At 35.0% G+C, this 25,751-nt stretch overlaps 1 protein-coding gene across 2 annotated transcripts in view; it reads left to right on the top strand.

Annotated features, from left to right (window-relative positions):
- Positions 1-25,751, top strand: part of tsl (membrane-attack complex domain containing protein torso-like) — a 182,328-nt gene that overhangs the window by 56,978 nt on the left and 99,599 nt on the right. Inside the window, exon 1 of one of the 2 annotated variants that reach the window (XM_081738923.1) lies at positions 10,118-10,243. The exons of the other annotated variant lie outside the window; for it this stretch is intronic. Within the exon in view, the coding sequence (XP_081595049.1) occupies positions 10,213-10,243 (31 nt within the window). The 5' untranslated portion in view covers positions 10,118-10,212. Of the gene's footprint in view, positions 1-10,117; positions 10,244-25,751 lie in introns of those variants that run through there. 2 annotated transcript variants of the gene reach the window in all.

The raw sequence follows: 25,751 nt of genomic DNA on the forward strand, positions 1-25,751 counted from the left end.
TCTCGCAAACGCTTGACGGAAAGAAGCTGCACATGGTCGCATTCACAGGTTGCCGTTTATCCACTTTAAGGCAGTGTCAGAATGAAGGAATGTCGCAGTCACAGTAGGTCTCTTGTTCGGATTCAATTGAAGCCACGTCGTCTTTCTTCTTATTCGGCCTGCTGAGATTTGAATACTAGTCAATGAATAACCTCATCATCATCCAATATTTGAAATCCGTAGTCTGTTGAATCGCTCTGTAACCACGGGTAAAAGTACGCTGGCGTACGTCGTCCCTCCACTTCCAAATGGCGTCCCTTCACTTCCAAAATAATTAAATATGCAAAAATAGGCACTTGGGACGGCGCGACGTCACGCAACCCCTCACCTTTTTAGATCCATTTTTACCCCTGTCTGTAACCATTCGGTTATGTCATCTGTATTGGAACGACCAGGAATTATTGGGATAATATACTGCATGTCTTCAATTGATATTTCCTTCTCCTAGTTAGCTTCAGTTCCTTTGCCACTTTCCTTTCGTCAATAGTTTTTTTTAATTAATTCTTATTTCTTGATATGGATTCGGATATTTGGCGATCCAGATAATTGGATTCTATTGCATTTCTTAATTTTACTGCATTACTCAGAACTTTTATATTAAAATTATGAAATGGAAAGTTAATAGTAGAAACGTGAGTATTATTATTATAAGTGTTTTTCCCCCGTTCATTAAAAATTGTTGCAATATGACACTTTTTGCTTTACCATAGCGATAGCTTAACAACATTTGTTCAACTTTGCCAATTTCCCACAACGCAACATCCTTAGAAAACTCGAAAATAAAATATTGAACTACTTGGCGATACTTTTGTTAATCAGGCTTCCTTATTGAAGTTATATTAAAATATGTTGAGTACTTTTGTCAAAAGCTTAAAACAGTTACCAAAAGTTCTCAATCAAGACGATTCAGTTGCTTCTATTTGTTTCACGTTTTGGCGTACTACAACATAAGTGAAATACTTTATCAATTTTCTGAAAGTAATAAACAAATAAATATAATTAAAAAGATTGCATTTTGGCTGAAATAAAAAGAAGCTCGTAGTTTAGGTTCTGGATATACGTAAATGAATATACTGTACATACTTCCTTCGTTTTTAATATATATATATATATATATATATATATATATATATATATATATATATAGATAGATAGATAGATAGATAGATAGATAGATAGATAGATAGATAGATAGATAGATAGATGTATATACACCTATATAAAATATTTTCCTTTCCCGACAGTAATATTTGGATTTAGGATTTAGATTTCTGGGCTTTCGGCATCAATTGGCCATGTTAGCCCGTCACGCATGAGGGATGATATTCCTTGGCGCAGGCCCGTAGCGAGACCAAAAATTTAGGGGGGGGCAGTCGAAGTTTTGGGGGGCCCGATCCAACCACATTATAGTTCATCACCATATTATAGTTCACTTTTAAGCCTACCGTGAAAATTTTAGGAGGGGCCAGTAAAAATTTAGGGGGGCCCGCCCCCCCCATGACCCCTGGATACGAGCCTGCCTCGGCGATCACACTATCCGTGGAAAGGAAAAGAAGAAAAGATTGGTGAAGGAAGGAAACGGCCTGGGACCTATGTGTGAGGTACCAACCCGGAATTTGCCTAGTGTGAGTGAGAAAAACCCAGGAAAACCTCATTCAGGATGGCTGGCCTGAAAAAGCTTTTTACATTTTTTCGACCAAGTGTCGCCACCGAGAATCGAACCCGAGCCCGCTCGCACCGAAGGCGAGAGCGTTACCGAAAGTAAATAAACAAATAAATATAATGAAAATCTTTTGCATTTTTAGTTGAAATTTAAAAAAAAAAAACTCATACTTTAGGTGCTCTGCACATACTTTCTTCGTATTTTTTTTAAAATTATATACACCTATATAAAATATCTCACCTTCATCAACCATAATATTTGATACGCCGTTCTTGTGTAAAGTAATATGATTGAGGGTGCTAAAAGTTGACTTGATTAACTAAAAATACTTTTTTAAACTTTAGTTGTATTTTTCAGTAGTCACGCCCCTATTCCAGATCTCTTGCTTGTTGATTTGGGTCTCAATCTGTTGTGAAAGAATGACCAAAAAGAAAAAGAAAACCTTAACATTGCCTAAATATTACAACCTATTTATGGTATTTACAATTTTAGGCAATTTAGAAAGGAAATAATCCAATTATAAATAATTTTCAAATTTCCGGATCAGAAACCAGTGTTTACAACCACATTTCTCAAGGTTAATACTTGCTTCTACTAGAGAAACATGTTTTTTTTGGCAACAAATATATAACTTGGTTTGGTAGTTACATTTTGCGGAAATAGGCTGGTTAATCATGTTACGTATACACACTTCAACAATTTACGGAAAATCATAAATGGAATATAAGAGGAATTAATATTTAATACAGTCATCTTCCTGTTCCCTGTATTAAACTGGCTGGGGTGGAAGAACTAACTCACCTTGCAATCTAAACGACCATGAAGTAATAATATTTATAAATTTCTTATACACAGATCTTTAAGATAGTCATATTTTATTTGCTTTGTAATTTATTAGCTGGTTTTAGTCAAGTATTATTAAGCAAATAACAGTTTTATATGTGTTTGTTCCTAGTCATGAAACTAGAAAGAGAGAGAGAGAGAGAAGATGGTCGTTTTAACATGACCCTTCGATAAATCCATGAAGGATGATAAGGAAAATAACTACACAGAGAAAAAAACGTATGTGGCATACGTAAAAGCGTAGGTTACATGCGTAAATCCTGCACTTTTGGACTTAATGTACGACTATATGTAATATCTTGCAGCAAACGTGTAACTGAAAACATAATATGTTTTATAACATATTATGCTTTATAATACTTTCTTACAAGTGTTCCATCTATACGTACTTTCTATATGAAACAAAGAAATGTATATAGGAAGTCAGGATCTCACATGCAAATCAACGTATATAACATATAGCTGATGTATGTAACATACGTATGTAATATACAGAAGACTATTAAATGCCAAACATCCTGCAGCAGCATTATATAACATCTAAATGGGAAGAGGACAGTATGTATGTAACATACGAATAACGTACGCTCCGTACAGATTTCTGTAGTAAACATATGGATTCCGTATATTTGTTTTTTAAAAAACTCTGTATCGCACTTTTATGTGTTCAAAACGAATGACGACCAGGATTCGATCTCCTGTAAGGGTGAGAAGCTTTATTTGTCATGCCCTCATTCCAACACGCCTCTGAGGTTCACCCAACTCCTTTCAAATGGGTAGCTGGGGAAACCTGGAAATTTAAAGGAGACCAGAGCGAGGTGCTGTTTACATCACCTTGGTTACATAAAGCAAAGTCAAAGAAGTGCCCTTACTAGTGTTGCTACGGAGACGAGAAATTTCTCATGTCGTCTCGTTTTTAAATTCGAGATGAGACAATAAACATAAAACGAGACGAGACGTTTCATGACTCTGGTGGGCAACACTAGTTGACCCAAGTCTTAAATCTCTATAACACTGTTTCAGTGTTACATCATGCACTCTATAAAAACTATAAATTGATAAAATGATCGTATGAACACAATGAAAAGTATTTAACAACGTTTAAAGATTTGTAGGTCATTAAGCTACACAATATGTTGCAATAATGAATATGATTTAAATGTTAAATCACACCCTTTGTGGACTTTTCGTGACGGGGAAGGATTCTAATCACTTCTGGATGACTTTAAGAAAAAAAATCAGGTTACAAATTTTGTACATAAGTTTACGAAACGACACGAGAAAAATTCGAGACAGAACGAGAAATGCTTTCTGGGATTCGAGACGAGACGAGATCATTTTATTGCTTGTCTTGTTTGTTATCGTGGGCAACTTTACCCTTTACCTTTATACACAGCCCTTGTTCCTTCATGGCTTATCCCGAACTTCCGAAAAGGTGTTAGCCAATCTTTTTAACGCTATATTCTTTTACTGATTGGCAACGGATATATTCCCCCCTATATATTCAATAGGATATTCTTACAATAACGGATAAGAATGTATTTTATGCTGACATGTTGGGAAAGATGATAGGACAAAAGCTGATGCAGAAGATGATTTATAGAGTCATCATTATCAAAGGCATTTTGCCATCATTGGTAGGCCACTTGCCTCAAACAAAGAAGCTTCCATGCGCTACGATCCTCAGTTATCTTTCACGTCTTATCTTAGTGATGTGTTTCAATACTTATAATTCAGTTAATTTTATAAATCCTTCACTATGCTTACATTTCAAAAACCTTTAATCATTTTTACCGCCTTTGTACATTGTCCATGCTTCTGTCTCGCAAAGTATAATACTTCATACAAATCACTTCTTAAGTCTTTCCTTAAACGTATATTCAAAATTCCATAAAACGTACTCTTTTCTACTTCCTAAATGCTTCTTTCGCCATTCCTATCCTTGCTTTATTTGACGGTCGCAGTTCATGTCCTCAATATTACTACTATTACCCGGATACCGAAAGCTAGTCACCTGTTCTACTTTATCCTTCCCTTTTCTATTTGATGGAGACAGCTTCGTTCCAATCAGCGGCGCAAATCTGTCTTCAACATTGGGGGGGACAAGTAAGAACGTCTCCTTTTTTTTCTTTCTTGTTAAGCGATGCTAAAAATTTTTTGAAGTTGAAAAACAATCCTGTGGAGGATCAGGAAGCAGAGTTGTTTTCAACATTGGGAGGCGGGCAGATTTGAGTCTTATTCTGGGGGGACATCAATTTCATCTCACTTTCCTTTGTGGCAATCGGACACAAATCATCACATTTTTCCCCAAAACACATTTCAAGTCAGTTCCAAGATTGGAGGGGATGTCCTCCTCATTCCCCCGGGATTTGCGCCAGTGATTCCAATCATCACTGCTTTTGTCTCTCTAACGTATATTATCATTCCACAGTCTTTGCAGTTTCCTTAAGTTTCTTACCTTCTCGTTCAGATTTCGAAACAATTGCCATATTAGCAAAGAGTATACAGCTAATTTTTCTATTTCCTATCAAAACACCATCTTCCGTATGTAACCCTTTCCAGGTGTGTACGCAGGAATTCATTTCGAGGTGGATCCAAATTCAATATGAGAATAAACTATATTAAAATTTATAAGATCACCCCTAAAATTAGACTAAATTTACAGAAAAATCGTGACTCCCAGGATCTACTCCTTGCGTACATCTCTGGTTCTTTTTATCCATTTATAATTTCTTGAATATATTAAATAACATAGAGTACTTAAGAACCAGCATCCTTGTCGCCTGTCCTTTCTTCCGCTCTTCTAATTTTTACGTGCTGGTTCACATATACATTTCTAAAGAAATTTCAGTTCTCTTATTTCAAATCAACCTTCTTTAGAACTTCCATCAATAATTCCCATTCACCCAGACAAATACGTGTGTATACAACATTTATTATATTCTCTTATTCTGGAGAGCGTCATACCAATTGCTCGATATCATGTCATTTATAGTAAGACGTAAAAAAAAAATGATTGATTGTCTCGGTTAAAAGGAGTTAAAAGGATGGAGTGTATAAGATAGAAAGTTAGAGCAATAGAATTATAGGTTGATGTTAGGAGGCAATTTGGTGATCATATTATGCGCCTATGGTCTCAAATAGGATGCAAGGAGGAAGGAACAAAAAGATTTTAGTCAGAGCTAGAACAGATGCTAATGGAAGTCTGAGAACGAATGGTTAATTGTTGAAGGCGACTTAAATGGATCTATAGGAGAGAACAAAGAAGAGGAAGAAAAATTGTTTGGAAATTGAAGCTTTGGAGAAAGACACGCAGAAGCTGAAAGTATTATAGATCACGCAATTGGGTTCGACCTGGTTATAATTTCGAGAAGCTAAACAGCCAGCTTATAACTTACAAGAGAGGGGCAAATGCAGCCAGATTGACTTTATTATGTGCCACAGGAAATATTTTAAGAAAGTGAAGGACAGCAAAGTGATAAATGGAGAAAGTGTGGCACTATACCTCGTAGAAGCATAGAATGCTTATAGCTGATTATGTGATAATAGTGGACAAAGATACAAAACACACAAGAAAGAGAAAACAAAGGATAAAATGATGGAGACTTTAAAGAAAGTTTAAGGAACAAGTTCAAGAAAAAGGTCCTGCAACAAATACAATTGGTAGAAAATATACATCAATGATGGAAGTTAAATAGTCATAACGTGAGGAAAGTCGGAGAAGAAATGCTGGGAAAACCGTCAGGGAAAGAATCACCACAAAAGAAGACTTGGTGGTAGAATGAAGAAGTACAAATGTCAATAAAGTATAAGAAGTAAACATGGGATACACATCTAACATGGGAGACAAGGCGACATGTAAGCTAGCAAATAAGTGGCACAAAAAGTGTAGCAATAGCAAAAACATAGGCCCCATAAACAACGCTTATACAGAGCGGAAAAGAAAGACGGGTGCAGACGAATAATGGTAATAGCCAAAGCAAGAGATTAAGCATATAAGGACATTACATCAATCAAATAGATAAAGTATGACGAGGGTGAAGTGCTGCAGGACCAGACATTGATGCAGCACAGATAAAGAGACTATTTTTAAGAAGCTACTAAATTAGGAGAACCAGAGGGAAATACGTAGGATGGAGTGGCAACAAAAAGAGAGGTGGAGGAGATGAGCAGTTGTTATTAGGAAAATGAAAAGCGAGAAAGCAGTGGATACTGATCAAAGCCCGGAAGCAAAGAAAGAATAGATATCTTATGGAATCTCATTAAAAAGTTATGGAAGCTGAAGATACTGGATGAATGGAGGAAAAGTATATTAGTACCAATAAGATCTTGAAGAGAATAATTGAAGGAAGAATACGTGAAGAGACAACTGTTGGAGAGGAACAGTTAGATTTCATGCCAGGAAGTGTAACAACTGACATGATCTTTGTATTCAGGCAGTTGATGGAATGATATAGGGAAATGCAAGTTGAGTTGAACCTCCTTTATATATATATATATATATATATATATATATATATATATATATATATATATATATATATATATATATATATATATATATATATATATATAAGCGTATGACAGAGTACCCAGACAAAAACTACGGCGATGGACAAGAGAAAGAGTTTCTTTGAATTTATGTACGGCTGGAAAGGTACGATGGAGCAGAGACCCGATTAAAGAGGTGTATGGGCGTGAGAGGAGCTTTTCCTTGGAAGTTGGTCTGCATCAGGGATCAGCTCTCAATCTATATTTCTTCAATTTGGCAAGGGAGGTTAAAAGTAGAGCATTATGGAGTATGCTGTTAGCGGAGGATGTCATTATATGTGAAACATCTATAGAAAAGGTGAAGAAACTGGAAGAAAAGAGAAGGGTGCTAGAAGACAGAGGCATGAAGGTAAGTAGAGCAAAGCAGAATATATGGCACTCAACAAAAAAGACCAGTGCTCCCTACACCTACATGGAAAGAGGATACTACGTACCTCGAAATTAAAGTATCCTGGATGGTACCTCGACCAGGAAGGAGGGTTACATACAAAAACCCAACACATAATATAATCTGGATGGCTATGGGGAAAAAAAGATGAAGTGGCGAAGGTGAGATTATTAAGATGGATATGTCGTATAACGAGTAAGAATAGAATAAGAAACGATTATATAAGAGGCACTGCTGGAGCCTTCAGTAAAAAGTTTCAAGAATAGAGGCTGAGAGGTTTGGACATAGAACGAAGAAAAGAAGACTATGTGGGAAATAGAATTAGAAAGCTAGAACTACCAAGTAAAAAGAAGAGGGATGAAGCAGGAAGATGAAATAAAATGAAATGGAAGAACGAGACAAAAATTACCCGAAAGAGAGGAGATGGAGAATAGAAGATGCCCAGGATAAGCATCGTTAAAGTATAAACATCCCAACGCCATATAAACATCGGAAAAGGCGGAGATAAAGAAAAGGAAACAAAAATTATAAACCCGATCTGCGATAGACAATAATTTTAGTTAGGATAAAATGTACATGACGTTATATTGTCAAAATAACTTTAATTTTTAAATTAAACAAAAAAGGAATTAATCACTATCCCAAAGATAAAAATGAATTGTAAAGAAATTATTAAAGCAACGGTAAGGGTTGGTAAACCTGATTAACTGTAAGACTTCGTAAATAGGGAATGCACCGCTTAGTCCGAGTTATAATTGATCTGACTGTTTTAGTAATGGGCTCTTTCTTTTCTGAGTTGGATGGACAATTGATTTTATAATTTGAATATAGGACATGAAAATAATTTATTTCATAATAAAGTCTTGTAATAAAAAACATTAATTAAATTAATGTTAATTAAATTACAAGTTTATTTTCCGTCATTTCATCATTCATAAAATGGAAAACAACAAACAAACTACACGCCGAATGTAAATGTACAGAATAGTATTGAAAACACTTTACTCAATCCATAACCCCACCTACTACATAGAATAACACCAGCAGAGAAAAACACAACATTAAAATTCCATCACTAAGTTAGGAGATACCAAGATGTTGTTTTATTTGATTTTGATGTTGGTGGCAGGAGCGCTACTGTTACAGTCCCATTGTGTTTGTGTTGGACAATGAGATGATTGTGAAGCTGGTAGACTTCTAAAGGGGGCAGACTACTAAATATTTTTGAAAAGCTAACAAATTTTCTTTTGCCCGTTTTTCGTATGTGAAAAGAGATAATGAAATATAACTTACCACAATAATAGGTAATGATATTCTACACCCGAAAATACGAATCGGAAGAATTATCAGTGTTACCATCCATAGAAATTAAAGTGTGTCCAGAATTTGAATTACCCAAAAATTTAGGTTAAGGCAGCGACTAGAAAAATGAAGTCAACGGTAGTTGATTACTTATCATGTTGTCTTGGTTTTTGTAATAACATTTATTTTGTAATAACTTCTGTAAGTTATTACAAAATAAATACAAACATTATTTAAAAAGTTGTTAACAAGAAACCAAGACTACATGATAAGTAATCAACTACCGTTGAGTTCATTTTTCTAGTCGCTGCCTTAACCTAGATTTTGGGTAATTCAAATTCTGGACACACTTTAATTTCTATGGATGGTAACACTAATAATTCTTCTGATTCGTATTTTCGGGTGTAGAATAACATTATCTATTACTATGGAGAGTTGCATTTCATTACCTCTTTTCACTTACGAAAAACGGACAAAATAAAAATTGTTAGCTTTTCAAAAATATTTAGTAGTCTGCCTCCTTAAAGTTTGACATGGACGATGTCAGTGTCCAACGTCTTGAAAATTTCGTGTTCTGAGCGATGTGTGTCCACCAGAAGGCTCTTGATTTTGTTTATTGACATCTTAGATGTAGAGGCTACCCAAGTCTTTGTGTAACTGGGCAATAGTAGTGTCCTTGCTGTGACCTGGAATGATTCTTGCTGCTTGATTTTGAACACATTAAAGTGATATTTGATACGTGCTGTGTGCTCCTAGGCTGTGTGTATGTAGAGAATGCCTATTTTATGCATCCTAATGCGTAATATGGCTTCAACAACAAATAAGGCATGAAACATTGACATTCCACAGTACTATTAACCTATTTTTGGTTATTATTATTGTTTAAATATTAGTCAATTTTAATTTGAAAATCTTACTAATATTGTATAGAATCCTTTTCGTTTATTATCCAATACATATCTTTTTCATATAATATTCAATGTATTTCTCGAACTGCATATTTGTCGAGTTGTGTTAATCATTTATCGAATTCCGCATTTCACATTTGTTGCAAATTATTCTTTCTGCTCTTTTAAAGGTTCAAAAACAGTTTTCTTCTCTACCTTTTAAAAACAAGAGAAACGTGTAAGAAAACTCAAAACATTATAAATGTTAAGAATTTTAATTTCTTTTTTAAAAAATCCGTACCATGTTGAACTCAAAATATTCGATTTAAAAGAACGAAAGATCAAGGTTAATACTATTTTTTAAAAAATACTGAAATTGTTTTGTTACGTAGCTAATATAGAGGAGGGAGTTCAAGAGCATATATGTATGTACAGAACGTTACAAAGAACATTTACTTGCTACTACAGAATCTTTGCAGTCTCTCTAAAGTTCTAGTATCGAATGCATTGAAGAAAGAATATTCCATCCTTATAAATACATGGGGAAGAAGAACACACATTCTCGGCAAGGTAATTCTTTTAAACTTGATTGATATGTTTATTTAATATCAGAATATTTAAAACATTTCAAAGGAGTAGATCTTAAATAATTATTTAAATATGACTTATTTCTCATTATAAAGTTAAGATTAATTTTACTATTTAACCGTATTGAGTGTTTGAAGAATAAATCACCAAAGTTAAAATATTAAAATTAAAGTTCATTTCAAAGAAAGGAGAAAAATAATTCCCATAGAAGTCAATGAACTAAAAACAAATATTACATAGATATTCATTTCTGTAGTATTTATTTGTTATTGGCTCAAATAAATTAATATTGTATTTTAAGTAGACACAAGATATACAATGCAGGTATACACCCCTGCATTGATCAAGTAAACATTCTAGTTTATGGGTGTATTTGCTTCGACTCTTCCGAGCTTAAGATGTAAGTAATAACACATTAAAAACAAATAATAAAGAAACTAAGTCTACCTGATGGATAACAATAAGAAATGATATAAAATGCAATACTGTACTGTATACCTACTTTTGGGCCACCCTGTACAGTATTTAAACGATTTACAATAATTATTCGAAAAAGTAACAGCATGAAGAAAATTACGTATTTTTAAAATGGATAGATTCTATTTTATAAAAGTTTAATCAAATTTTACATGTCAGAAGTTACTTCATCACATGAATGATATGATTACACTATCGATAATTTGGATTAGATGCAACCGATGTTATTAGTTTGCAGATTTTGTACAAGTATGAGATAGTATATATGAACTATACTGTACTTATTTTTAAATCAGTTTAATATTACGACTAATTCATAACAGACCGTCATATTATCTTCCTTTTTATTTTTAACTACACTACTTTTAAACTTAATACTGAATCTTTTAGAAGCTGAAGATCAGAACTGTTCTAATTTCTTTCTATTTTGACACAAATCTCCTACGGTTTTTTCATTTATCTTAAGTTCTGAAGGAATTTTTCTCTAGTTTGGCTGAATGCTCTAATTTCTCCAGAGTGGCTAATGTTATTCGTGTAGGAACAAACATTCTTTTATTAGGGTTACCCAAGAGATGAGACGACACAAACGTTCATGATGAGTTATCACTTTCACAATATATTTTCGAGATGAGACCGCCTTAATTTGTCTCATAGACAACTTTATCTTTTATTTACAGCATTTAATCTTTCAATCAAACACTAGGACTAAAATTTACTGTAATATATATATATAAAAAAAAATAGCATAGTTTTAGGAAATATCAGAACTCAACTTGAGCGTTCAGGAAAAATGATACGTTGTGTGTTTAAGGTACGGTACTAAGTTCATAACTATCCACTCTCGTTAGGACACACAACGTAACTGATGTGAAGGGCGCGCTGGAAACAGAATGCCCTTCCGTTAGCGCTTGGGTTTATTTGGGTGGCACGATGAGGCCCGAATTATCGATACTTTACTGGACTTCGATTTGAAGAAAGTTTTATCTAAATTTCTTGAAAACTTTGAGCGTGTGTAACTACCTTTAGAATCAGGAAATGACAAAATGAAATGAGAGAATCCTTAATTTTTATCTTCAAACGTGTATTATTAATTCGATTTTACACCATGGTTGTTATTGATAACGGAAGTGAAAATGTTTTGAGTTCCAGTTCCGGAATCTAAATAAACGTTCTTATTCGGTGCGCTTCGGAAAAAAAGAACTGAAATACGTCTCGAAATGTACTGATTCTATCCACAAAAGTGGAACACATTTTGACGTAGAATCGGTTCTGTTAACGAAACCGAAAACTAGTCACATTGAATTATTATGTTTCCGAATAGTTTCATCATTGTTTACAAATATTGTTAGCTCAAGATCGTTACAAATGCAAGCGATGTTGAGCAACTTTGAAGTAACTCAAGAGGAGCACCTACGTACAACAACAAAGGCTTTGTTTTGTTACATAATTTAGTTTTTCTATGTTACTTTTGCTTCAATTTAGTTTTTCTATGTTACTTTTGCTTCAATTTAGTTTTTTTATGTTACTTTTGCTTCAATTTAGTTTTTCTATGTTACTTTTGCTTCAATTTAGGTTTTTTATGTTACTTGTGCTTCAATTTAGTTTTTCTATGTTACTTTTGCTTCAATTTAGTTTTTCTATGTTACTTTTGCTTCAATTTAGATTTTTATGTTACTTTTGCTTCAATTTAGTTTTTTTATGTTACTTTTTCTTCAATTTAGTTTTTCTATGTTACTTTTGCTTCAATTTAGTTTTTTTATGTTACTTTTGCTTCAATTTAGTTTTTCTATATTACTTTTGCTTCAATTTAGTTTTTTTATGTTACTTTTCCTTCTATTTAGTTTTTCTATGTTACTTTTGCTTCAATTTAGTTTTTCTATATTACTTTTGTTTCAATTTAGTTTTTTTTATGTTACTTTTGCTTCAATTTAGTTTTTCTATGTTACTTTTGCTTCAATTTCAGTATCGGTTTCGGTAACAAACTCAATAAACGTTTTTATCCAAAACTCGGTTTCGGTTCCGAGTCCAAAATATTTTTTTAAAAAAAGGAAGGAAGGAAAAGGAAGAAAAAAAGAAAGAAAGAAAGAAAGGAAGAAAAAGAAAAAAGAAAGGAAGGAAGGAAGAAAGGAAGGGAGAAAAAGAAGAAAGAAAGGAAGGAAGGAAGAAAAAGGAAGAAAAAGAAAAAAAGAAAGGAAGAAAAGGAAAGCTGTCCTTGAGTTCATGTTCAGAATAATTTTTCCGGGACAATCGTCTCCTTTCCAAAATAGGGTTGTCAACTTTTGAGAATGTAAAAACCATACACCCCCCTGGAGTAGGTATACTCTTAAGATTGTGACATCATCGATCGTCAAAAATGTGAACAACCTGACAGTGGTTCTTTCATATAAAATTAAGCGATTCATAGTTTGAATTTAGTAACTTTAGTTACTTTTGAATCATTTATTCAACTTACTCATTCCAGTTTTGGTTGAGTTGGCACATGCAATTTCTGTGCCAACAAATTACATCGTACTTAAAACAAAAAATTAAATATAATTGTGGCATGCACAAAATATACTTTAAAAAAATAAGTCTTACTGGGGCAGGTAATATTTCATAATATCTACATACTTTTTACTGGATCTGGATCCATTACTCAATTGGAAAATGTAAAAGAAAAATTGCCGGACATTTAACTTCCGGTTTTGAGGTCATGCCGGACACCGGACAAGGAGGTCAAAAATCGAAATGCCCGATAAAATACGGACCGCTGGCAACCTTATTCCAGAATCGAAACTACTCATCATTTACGTCTATCGATTCCGACACCCTTAACAACCTTGATTTCTGCCTCAATGTCTTACAATGTACACAAAATTGCACTTCAAAATAACATGTTTGTAATCAATGGAAATGTTCCTTTATAGGCTACGTACTTCAAATTTCAATTCTTATTGTACGCTATTTATTTATGTAATTGGTGTTTCATAGTCTAGTGTGAACTTAGACAAACATAGATGAACAGTTCATGTGGTTAACGTTTTAAATAAACAGAATCCTCTTACACATAATAATGAATCACGTTTCCCTGTGAATTCATTATTCCTTGAAAGGAGGATATATGTGATTACGTTGCAGTTTCTGTGTCAAGGTGGGATGAAATTGCAGCAATTCAAAGTTGAATATGCAATATTTTATTAACCCTAGAACGTGATATTTTTCTTGCGATTTCGATGGAGCATTATAGTGACGTTGCGCCATGAAGATTTTAGAAGAAATAAGAATTAATTTTCCATATTCTGTTGATATACAATACTTAAATTATATTTAGTTCTAACAATGTTTCCGATATGACAGAAGGGACGCCGATCTCCTCTGAGTTCTCCTAAAATATCTCCTTTAAAAATCACTATTTTTACTTTTAACTTGTTTCAATGGTTCTATCTTCAATGACTCCTGACGCTTGAGTTTGTGGTGTGGTACTATAACCCAGCTCTCGTGAAGTGTGGTAGGAACAGTCTATCGTCGCTGCGCCTCGAAGAACCGCTAAGTGTTAAAACCACAACTTTTCAGGAGAAGCAAAACATTCCAAATTTTTTAAAATTTTGCAAATATACACAGAAACACCTGGAAAAATATGATAAAACTGGTTCTGCGTATATTATGAACTGGACATTGTTGTAGCTTGCTTCAACAATATTCTTTTACTATGTCTGTGTTTATTTTTTCACATTCCCTTGAACTCTCCATAACACTTAATGCTAAAAGAAAACTTCTATAAGTCGCATGTTTAAAAATTATAACCTCGATAAGTCGAATTTTAAGGGTTCCATAATCATACTTAAAAACCTCGATAACTTGAACTTTCGTCACTGCGAACCTCTACAAGTCTAAGTTTAACTCTATAATTCGAATTTCTCTTGATGTGACCTCGGTAACTCGAAGCTATTGCCCTATGCTTTTACGTAATTGTCATTATTGCTAACGTGTATTGTAATTGTATTTTACTCACGTGAGACATGAAAGCCTCCACACCAGAACAATACACGTACAGAATTTTATTAGCACTAGTCATTTCATTTAATTTAAGGAACTTTCACAACTTCGAGTTCTAGAGGTTGAATGAATAAGTTTTAATGAGGAATGCGGAACCTTGGTATCTCGAATGTTTGTTGTGGCAATCTTGATAACTCAAACCTTGATTACCGGTACTCGGAAAACTCGATATTCAAATTTTTGTCTATTTCCTTCAGCTTCGAGATATCGAGGTCTCACTGTAATAGCTCCCATCTTCCACAACCTCGGTGTTGCATAAGGACGTAAAACACAGAAACTCAAGCTTATTCAGTGGCCCCAAAATTAGACTTGATTAAAATAAACTTATAATTTTTTTTGAATGTTATTAGCCCAGAAATGTAAACTCTTATCCTAATTCTTAATTCTTTATTATTATTATTATTATTATTATTATTATTATTATTATTATTATTATTATTATTATTATTATTATTATTATTATTATTATTATTAATTATTAAAAACTACCCTCACCGCTGGTATAACGTAAGTGCGCAGAGTCTAGGGTTCCATTTCCGAGGGAAATTCCTGAAATTTGAACCCTTTATGGTGGTTCGGGTTCCACCGTAAACTTTAAGTCCTCGTCTCAGATAGCTTCGGCATTAAAAAGAGACTCTAATCTTCATCCAACTAAACTAAACTTTTATTATCAAGAGGTTAAATATTTCATTAATGTTTTCAATACCACCTAAAAGTTTTTTTTTCTTTCTTTCTTAAATCATGATACCTCCTGCACTACATGTAGATATTCCCTTCCTTGAGTCTTGCGCTAGCTCGATCTCACGCCCATTTGCCTGATTGGCTCGCACTCGCAAATGACTTGTGCTCACTATTTTCGATGGGGCTTGCACTCGCGCTCACTAACCTCACTAGGGGTCGCACTCTCTCGGACTTAGATTTAGACTGGCTATCCACGTTTAGCGTTCGTAAACACATGTGGTATCCTCAATTATTAAAGGAGCTCTTTGTTTGATTCCAGGTCGGGCCAAATAGTCTTCGTGGTAGACCAACACCGTGTGTTTGAGTCTTCTTGAGATTTTCTGGTTTCCTCCCACTTTCTTCATTCACCATTTATTTCACCATCATCATTACCGTCTCCCTTAGAATCAGAATTTTTTTTTCTTAATTGTAGGACGTTAAAGTATATAGAAATTCCTTTTCAATTATTGATGTAGTCTTGCGAGATTAGATATCTTTATGAAATGAAAATTAAATCTTCAAGTTTTATGCCCCTCGGTTATGCCGGCTAGGCTAAAGGAGACGATGATGATTAGAAATGACTAAATTGGTGGAATGCATAATGTGGGAGGAAACGGGAGGACCCCGAGAAAACCCACGCAGACGGTGTTAGTCCACCACAATGTCCACTTGGCGCGAGCTGGGATCGAATGAGGGACTCCATGCACCAGTGGTGAACGCTGTACCACTGAACCATCGCGGCCCTTTAGAGACCTTTAGTTTAGAATGAATGGAGCAACTTAATAAAGTTTATTTGATGTAAAGTAGTTCTAATTCTCTGTACGTTACTGAAATTTATTTATTCTTTTTGATGTTACTGAGAAAGTACAAGAATGGAAATATATTCTTTTGTTTACCATTGTACGAATTTTTCATAAGAAGGGCATTCTAAATACGATTTTACTTCCGTTTATGTTTGCTCACAGAATCATTGTCGCTCAAGTTACCGTATCATATAAACTATAAAGGAATGGAAAATGTGAACTTCATTAAATTGGCTTTATTGGTTTCACGTTCGTCATCTTTTCTCAGTACCATAAGGTCATTACATGTCATCTTATGAAAGTGACATTTACATTCATTTGTGCTTGCTGTCAAGGCGGTGTTCTTGGTTAATTATGGCAAGGACAGTGTCTTTCGTAACGAAGACTTTCAAATATGCACACCATGGCAAATATGTTATCATGCTATCTCATTTAGTCTCTCTATTAAGATGTATCGGCTTCAGTATCCAAGGCTGATAGTTCAGAATAAACATTCATCTTTTCCTTTTCATTGGAATCTACGAATAAATATATAATCCGGGTTTAATTCCCAATCGAGATACTGATACAACCAATAGGTCTTGGTGTAATTAGGATATTTTTTTAGTGGGGACCATGGCACCCCTTACTTCAGAATTGGTGTGTCTGATTTCAGTTTAGCGTCCCTTTCAGCAACGAGGCTATACGACACGTGGACCTACAGTTTAACGTGGGATCCGAACCACGGAAGCTCCTGTCGGGACACCAACCCGGATCTCCCACACCTACTTTAGTACTGAAAAATCTTACCTGAGGTTCAATGTATTCTAGGTGGGTCAAAGATGTACTAGGAGGCATAGCCTCCTCTAATTCACCTATACCTATAAGTCCGAAAATGTGTTTTTTTAAACTAAAATAATAAGGTTTAAATCGCCAAATTGCCTGCACAGTTAACCGCCGAATGAAATTAAAAGCATACACTTACTTTTAAAAACAGAAATTCATTTTTTAAAACAAAATAAAAAGTCGAAATAAACATCTTCATGAATTTACAACTACAAGCATGAAATAAAGTTGCTGAGTAATAAATAACAATAGTAAGTTACTGAATTGCTGAGTAATAATATCCAATAATTGCAAATTTGGAGCGAAGAGATCGACGTTTATTGATTATTCATAGAATTTTTTAGTGCATCATTAGTTTCCGTGAACGAACACATGTAAATAGCTAAATTTGGCATATCAGCGAAAAGCATAATGACTTTGGATTTTTTTAAAAATGACTTTGCTCTATTTCTAATGCCGAAAATTCTGTTTTCCATTGTTTACAATGAGAATTCGCGCGCCAAATGGGTTTGAAAGGTTAAGCCTATGCGCATCTCGTTTTCTGGTGATTATTTCTCAGTGGTATGTTTGATCCCCAATTCTGCGCGCTCCCTATCCAGTGCCCGGGGCACAAGCCCGTTTGCCTCATACTTAACGGCATTAGTCGTAGGTAGGCAAATGATAGCTCAGGTGGCGACATCTAATAACGTGACGGTTTATTATTAGGATTAGAATGATGCACAGAATGAAGTAGTCGTTTGCTGCTTATTACTAGAATACTGTGATGCCTTGTACTCGGAACTTAATCCGCTCCAGAATCCGAGTTCCAAGAAAATCCCTCCCCCCTTCAAATACAACATAGAAACTAAGTTGATCCATTCCTTAGTCCAACGAACTCAAATTTCCAAATTACTTTAGCAGTAAATACACTGGATTTAAAGAGTATTAACAATAATAATATTTGAATAAAAATATAAATAAATAAAATTAAAGATACATACAAAAACCTGTATTTTACTTAAAAAGAAATAATGATGGCGTGCATCATTAATTGGAAGGCGACTCACCTTCCATGTAAAATTAAAAAAAAAAAAAAAAAAAAAAACTGCATTTCTGGTTATTATGGTGTCTACATTCTTTGATTTTTCATGCTATTTTCTAAGGTGCCACTCGTTGAGGACTTGGATCATTGGTCGTGGTGTCTTTTGAGAACCAACATCCGATATTGGAGCTTTTTTTTTTTTTTTTTTTTTTTAACTTTGCTCAAATGTTCAATGATGTTATTCAATGAACAAGTTAAGACATCTGGTAACAAGGATTATATTAGGGTACCACTTCTCAACGAGCTTGCGTAAGTTTTTGATCACATGCCGAGGAGATCCTTGATTTCAGTAATGGGAAAGGTTCGAAAGCAGCGTTCAGATCCAGGAACCCAGGAACAAACTTCACGCTTCTGTCTCGTTCGGATTCCAAGTTATTCAAGTTCTGTGCCACCCGTATTCCAGGGCAGGGGCAATACTACCCTTTCTTATCTTTATTATCTTTGGAGTCGGAGGCGTACGTTCGAGCCCAGGTGGAATCCTGTACTGTAGCTTTGATCCCACGTTAAGAGCTGTAGATTCACATTTCATCCCAGTTCTGAAAACAGAAGTTAAGCTCCAAAGATCTCTCGTAGGTAAATGGTTATAGTCACCACCTTTCAGACTGAGTGAGTAGGTTGTAAGGACCATCTACTACTTTTGGCACCTATAGCATATGTTTGGCTCAGTAGAAAAGGCAACCCGTAACATCCAGCACCTCTAAAATGTAAAATCATTGTGGTGCTTTTCAATTATTTGAATATTCGTTATTCGAATAGTTTTTTTCTAATTTATTTAAATATTCGAATATTTGTTATTCTTATATGTATTTTTCATATGTTATTTGAATATTCGAATATTTGTCTGGTGTTATTTAAATGCACGAATATTTATCCAATAATTGAATGTTATTTAAATATTTGATGTTATTTAAATATTTGAACATTCATTATTCGGATATTTTTTCTAATGTTATTTGAATATTTGTTATTCCAATATTTTTCGAATGCTATTTGAACATTCGAATATTTTTTGATGTTATTTAAATACTCGAATATTCGTTATTCGGATATTTTTTGATGTTATTTAAATATTCAAATATTTGTTAATCGGATATTTTTTCTGAATATTCGAATATTTGTTATTCGAATTTTTTCTGGATTATTCGAATAATGAACAAGAATTTTAACAAGACTAGTCTGTACAGCTTAATTGTTGAGAATTCGAGCTTCGAGCAATGGCTAAGAAGAACTGTATGGTATCGTACTGTAATAATGATCATACATAACGTAATATATCTATTTTCAAATGAGTGTCAAACTCCCTCGTGGTAGCTTGGGAGACCTGGATTCGATTCCCGGCGAGAGCTCATGTAGTTTGCATCCTACGTTAAGCTGCAGATCCACGTTTCATATAGCCTTGCTGCTGAAAGAAACTCAAATCTAACTATTAACTCAAACGTGTGCCGCGACGGAAGCACTGTGTGTAAGGAGAAAGTAAGGACATTATGGACATCATCTTTAAGGTTTACTTCCCACGGTCATAACGGCTGAGCTAATGGGGACGGTGATAATGAGAAATGAATGAAATAGTGGAATGAACAAAGTGGGAGGAAACGGGAGAACCCCGAGAAAACCCACGCACGCTGTGTTTGTCCACCATAAAGCTCACTTGGCGCGAGCTCGGATCGAACCAAGGACATCAGGCACCAGAAGCGAAAGCTCTACCACTGAGCCACCACTGTCCCCAAGGACATTATGCAATATAACTCATGCTATGGTGATAATTTACATCTTTCAAAACAATAACAGGTTTTCGTTATTTGATAGGTGGTTGCACTTCCCTAGGTAACGTTGCTTTATGACTAAAAAATACAAGATAAATTGACATTAATAAAAAGAATTTTACTTTTTATAGTTAATGTAAGGTGATTAAATAGGATTGCGTATTACATAAATGTGTCAAAAATTGAGAAACGCTGACACAATAGATGGACAAAACCATCTTTAAGAAAGGTAACTGAAATATAATTTGTGTATACCCAACAAATATTTCGTCACTCGTCGCCATTTGAGCAAAACTACAAGAAACAGAAATAGCTACTAAAAATACTAACAACAACAAAATAAACAGATTGCAAACAAAACACTATGGCAAAAAGAAAATTGCGAAACACGAAAAAAGGAAGTAAAATGGGTCATGAATGCTGGAAGGTAAAAAAGGGTACAACAGAAGCAAAGGAAACAAAGAAAAAGAGTTTTAAAACGAAAGGTGTCTAAGTAGAAACTTAGGGAAATGATTGACTAAAGAAAAAAAAAGAAGAAATTAAGAAGAAGAAGTCAAATCGCTGTAAATTCATCATTAAACAGTGATTGAATACAAGTGAAAGTGAACATCATGGCACCAAAATGAATTGACTGGTACTGCTATCAGTATTTTTTTTCTTAACAGTCAAATTTTTCTTCTCTTGCTGTGAATGAGAGGTCCTTACTAACAATAGGCTTTCGCCAAAGCTAACACAGTACGCGTATCAAACGGAAAACCAGGAAGTAGGGATTGAATAGCACTTATACAACAAGTACATGGTCAAAATAAGATTTTGACGTAACCAAGTCTTCGTCACTGGAAAGATTTCTGCTCAAAGTATGGATTACATTATATATCTTGCTTCCTTTCGTGATAAATTTAAATGCAAGAACAAACGACAAGCGTTTAGTTATTAGTAGGTAAAGGGCACCTTGACCTCTATACTAATATTTAAAAACCTGCTGCCGCCTTGAAGGTTATAGTACAGGAAAGCTACTCAAGGTTATGTTCTCACACATTTTCTTTCATAAAATTGTTATAAATATAAAACTTATAGTGACAAGATACCTGTATGCAGTAAATCTACGGTAACTCTTCCAAATAATTATTTCATGTCATGTTATCCACATTTTTATCTTGAAATATTTTAAATATCGTAATCTACTGTAGTTATTAGTTATTTACACAAATTTAGATCACATGGTCTTATTATTCTGGGCGATTTATATCGTATTTAACTTTATGCAACAAACGTATAACTAAATTAGAGCATCCGGTCCGCGAATAGAAATAAATAAATGTATGATTATATATATATATATATATATATATGTGTGTGTGTGTGTGTGTGTGTGTGTGTGTGTGTGTGTGTTCGAAAATGGCTCTAATGATTTTATTTTTCATAAATCAATGTTTCCCTTTGGAAAATCCATCCAAAAGAGCAAAAGAGGTAGGTTACTCTTGGGATATTTTTTCTTGGACGATTTTCTCAAAAACGGGTCACATAATTTTAGAATATAGGATTTAGATTTCTGGGCTTTCGGCATCTAAGGCTATTTAGCTCGTCACGTTTCAGGGATGACGTCCCTCGGCGAGCACACTATCCGGGGAAAGGGAAGGAAGAAAGGATTGGGAAAGGAAGGAAGCAGCCTGGGACCTATAAGTTAGGTACCATCTCGGAATTTGCCTGATGTAAATGAGGAAAATCCAGGAAAATCTCATTCAGGGTGGCTGGTCTGAAAAAGCGTTTTACACTTTTTCGACCGAGTGTCCCCACCGCTCACATAATTTTGTTCATGCTCCATAAATAAATGTTCCATAAGCAAACTTATAATATGGTAAAAAAAAATCATTCATTTTTTTAAAAAAATCACAAGGTCTAGTTTGCTCCTAGGTGAATTTTCCTCAGTACAAAGTTTTCCGGAAACGGCTATTATAATTTTGTTCATACTTCCAAAATAAATGTTTCCATAGTAATATGGTTCAATTCAAAAAATGAAAGCGAGAAAGTTTAGAGCGGTGGTACGTACTCTTTATCTAACTTCATGCATAACAGAAAGGGTGTAGCTAGCGATCAAAATATATCTTAATCGAGACTGAAACAAGGAAAAGGATACGTAGGGAAGAACAAAGATTCAGAAATTTTATTAATTCCACTCTTTTCAATGAAGTGGTTCTTATTTTGTCCTGGACCGCAATGCGTTACAGATTGTCCGTCATTGCTCTAAATCAGTGGTTAGCAACCGATGTGTCGCGAAATTTTAGAATTTAATAATCATTAGTTAAAATTAGTAGCGTCATTTACCAGACCTCCTTTATACACGGTGTTTCAAAACCACACCGACAACGTTTGGGAGGTGATTACTGACATCAAGATAAGGCGAAAAGTATAGACTAACCTGGGTGCACAAACGCTTCCTTTCGGAGTTATAGGCTGTCGAAAACATGAAAAAATGAACTTTAAAGGTTCATGGCTTCAATACTATGGGACCTATCCTAGTCGGGTCAAGACTTCACTTAAGAACTAGTATGTGCCTTATCCAAATATCCATGTTTCAGAATCGTGCGGTACTTCTGCAACAGTTTTTAAAGAGATAGTTGGTGAGTACTTCAAGTTATATGCCTTTAGATGAACTTCCTCTATAAAAAATGTGTGAGTACCGCAGGATTCTGAAACATGTATTTTTGGATAGTGCCCATATTAGTTCCTAAGTAAAGTTTTCACCCTTAGTCGGGTCCCATAGTTTTGGAGCTATAGACCTTTAAAATTCATTTTTTCATGTTTTCGGCAGCCTATAACTCCGAAACGATGCACTTGTGTAGAATGGTTTGGGGATGATTACACACAACGTCTTTCTGCTATATTATCGTGTGATGTTCCTGCCAAGCTTGGTGTATAAACGAAACCTGTTTTACACCTTATCATTTTTACAATTAGTTGGCAACACTGACAAACTGGAGTCCTTGAGAGAGGAATACGTCCACAGTATATTTTCGCTAGTGACGAATGATGTTTATGACACGTTACAAGGATATACGTCCAGTGTTAGAGAAACCATTTGCCACATTATATTTTCAATTCGTTGGCAACACTGACCAAATGGGTACGTCTGGGTGCAAAGCGATATTACCAAACTCTTGTCAGAGTCATATTCTAGCAATGAGTTAAAAAAGGAACATGATGGACTCAGGCACTTACGCGTGATGCATCGTAACATTCATTTTTATTTCTGTCGAATATGCCATACATAGGGTCACAAACACCAACAACTGGCCCCTTATAGGGTGAGGCTGTGGGTTTGTCCGTGATTTGAAAACGGTTTCGTACTTCTCATGGCAAGAGCTTTCAGGCGATATATAGGTTTTATCCAGGTACTTGGTCCCGGTATGGAATCATCCCTAGTTAGTGTCAGGAATCACCTCTCAAACGTTGTCGGTGTTGTTTTGAAACACCCTGTATATTTTCCATGTCCGTCCATCCGTCCAAAAGACAAAAAATTTCGAAAACTACTTGATCAATAATCACCAAATTTGGTCGGAATGTATAGGGTCAGAAGTTAGGAACCGAGCTCGTTTTTAAAGTCGATACTAAAACCTAGACCGCAGTGGCTCAGTAGTAGACCGTTCACTTCTGATGCGTGGGATCCCTGGTTTGATCCCAGCTCGCGCCGGTGACCTTTGTGGTGGACAAACACCGAGTGTGTACGTTTTCTCTGGGTTCTCCCGTTTCCTTCCACTTTGTTCATTCACCATTTCATTCATTTGTTATCATCACCGTCTCCTTTAACCTCGGTACATAATCGTGGGATATTGAACTAAATATTTCATTTCATTTTTCATTTCGATACTGAAATCAGAAGTTGTAGAAACTAACCATTTGTCCGGTTTTAATGTTGATTGATATAGAGCAGGAATGGTAAGAGATAGAGATCCATTTTAACGCAATTGATTAAGCGTCTCTATCCTTAACTTTCTACTAAAATTGGTAATGCTTAAAATCTACAACTTCCTATTTTAATATTGATCTACATACAACAAAAATGATAATATATAGCGAGAATGATTTTTTTAAGAATTGATTTTGTGCTCTAAGTAGGGATGCGCACGAGACAAGATTTGTGGCTGTCTCGTCTCGAAAATGTGCTGTCTCGACTCGAAAACTGTATATTTCTCTATTGGAAGAGCCCTGTCTCGACTCGAATTTTGTCAGGAAAATCCTGTCTCGACTCGTCTCGTGCGCATCCCTAGCTCTAAGAATGGGTACCATCTTCTCTCTTAACCCTTTGTTCACACCAGAAGTGTTAGAAATCAACCACTTCCGGTTTTGACATTGATCACCATAAAACAAAAATCGTAATAAATAGCAAGAATGGGTTTACTGTAATCAATTAAATGTCCCAAAAATGTATTTCACTTCCGCTCTAATCTGTCTACTAAAGCCATAAGTGACAGAAATAAACTACTTCCGGTTTTAACATTGATCGTTATAGAGTGAAAACGGTAACAGATAACGACAAGCTGTTTTCTGCAACCAACTAAGCATCCCTAAAATTCACTCTAATCTTTGTAATAAAAACGAAAGTAGCAGAAATCAACCACTTCCGGTATTAACATTGATCATCATAGAACAAAAACAAGTAATAGCTAAAGAGAAGTAGTTGTCTGTAATCAATTAAATGTCCCAAGAATATATTTCTTTTCCACTCTAATCTCTCTACTAAAACTGGATGTGATAGAAGTTAACTACTATTTCTGGTTTCAATATTTCTCTACATAGAGCAAAAACAAGTGTCCCGTTTCAACCTTGATTGTTACCAGGGGCGGATCCAGGACCGACTTCTGGGGGGGAAGGTTGTCATACTGCTACTTTTAAGGCTGCCGTGTCGTGACAAAACGCTGTAACTTTGGCGCAGCAGTTTTGCGAAAAAGAGCCGTAAAGTTTTCATCCGAAAATGTGATCTGTATCGTGTAGAACCAGTGTAACTAGGCAATAATGGTCAACGAATCAATTTTCACCAAATTTGATCACACAACATGCATTTACATAACATTACATGTAACCACGTGTTTCCAAAGTCAAGATACACTGGTTCTACACGATACAGATCACATTTTCGGATGAAAACTTTACGGCTCTTTTTCACAAAACTGCTCCGCCAAAGTTACAGCGTTTTGTCACGACACGGTAGAAGGGCTCTAAACTTTGGGATGGGTTTTATTTATATATAAAAAATAAGAAAGTTTCTTCTTCTGGGGGGGTGCGATTGCCCCGATCGCCCCCCTTCTGGATCCGCCCCTGATTGTTACAGAGTAGAAACGATATCAGATAGCGAGAAGCGGTTTTCTGCAATCGATTAAGCGTCCAAAGAACATATTTCATTTCCACTCTAACCTCTCTACTAAAACAGAAAGTGATGTAAATATACTGTCACTTCTCGTTTGAATAACAATAGAAAATATAAACCATACCATAAAAATCAAACTCCTTCAGATGGTGTTCAATGACATTATCACTTGTTTATTAGTATATTTGTATACGATTTATTAAAAAGCATGTGTTTTACAAACTTGGGAGGCAAGCGACCCTGCGCTCCTCAAATGGCGCTCCTCGTTAAAATCATTTTACTCAGACTCTACCAGTCAGCACCTTCAGCGGTGCTAATAATGGTCAGCACTACATGGAGTCTACTTGTGACTCCGCGTAGCTGTCATTGACGCTCTCTTTTTTGGTGCGAGTGGTCCCGGATTCGATTCCCGATGGGGAAA

This window comes from Thermobia domestica, chromosome 14 (genome assembly GCF_964235325.1).
Source record: "Thermobia domestica chromosome 14, izTheDome1.hap1.1, whole genome shotgun sequence".
In the NCBI taxonomy this organism is placed as follows: Eukaryota; Metazoa; Arthropoda; class Insecta; order Zygentoma; family Lepismatidae; genus Thermobia; species Thermobia domestica.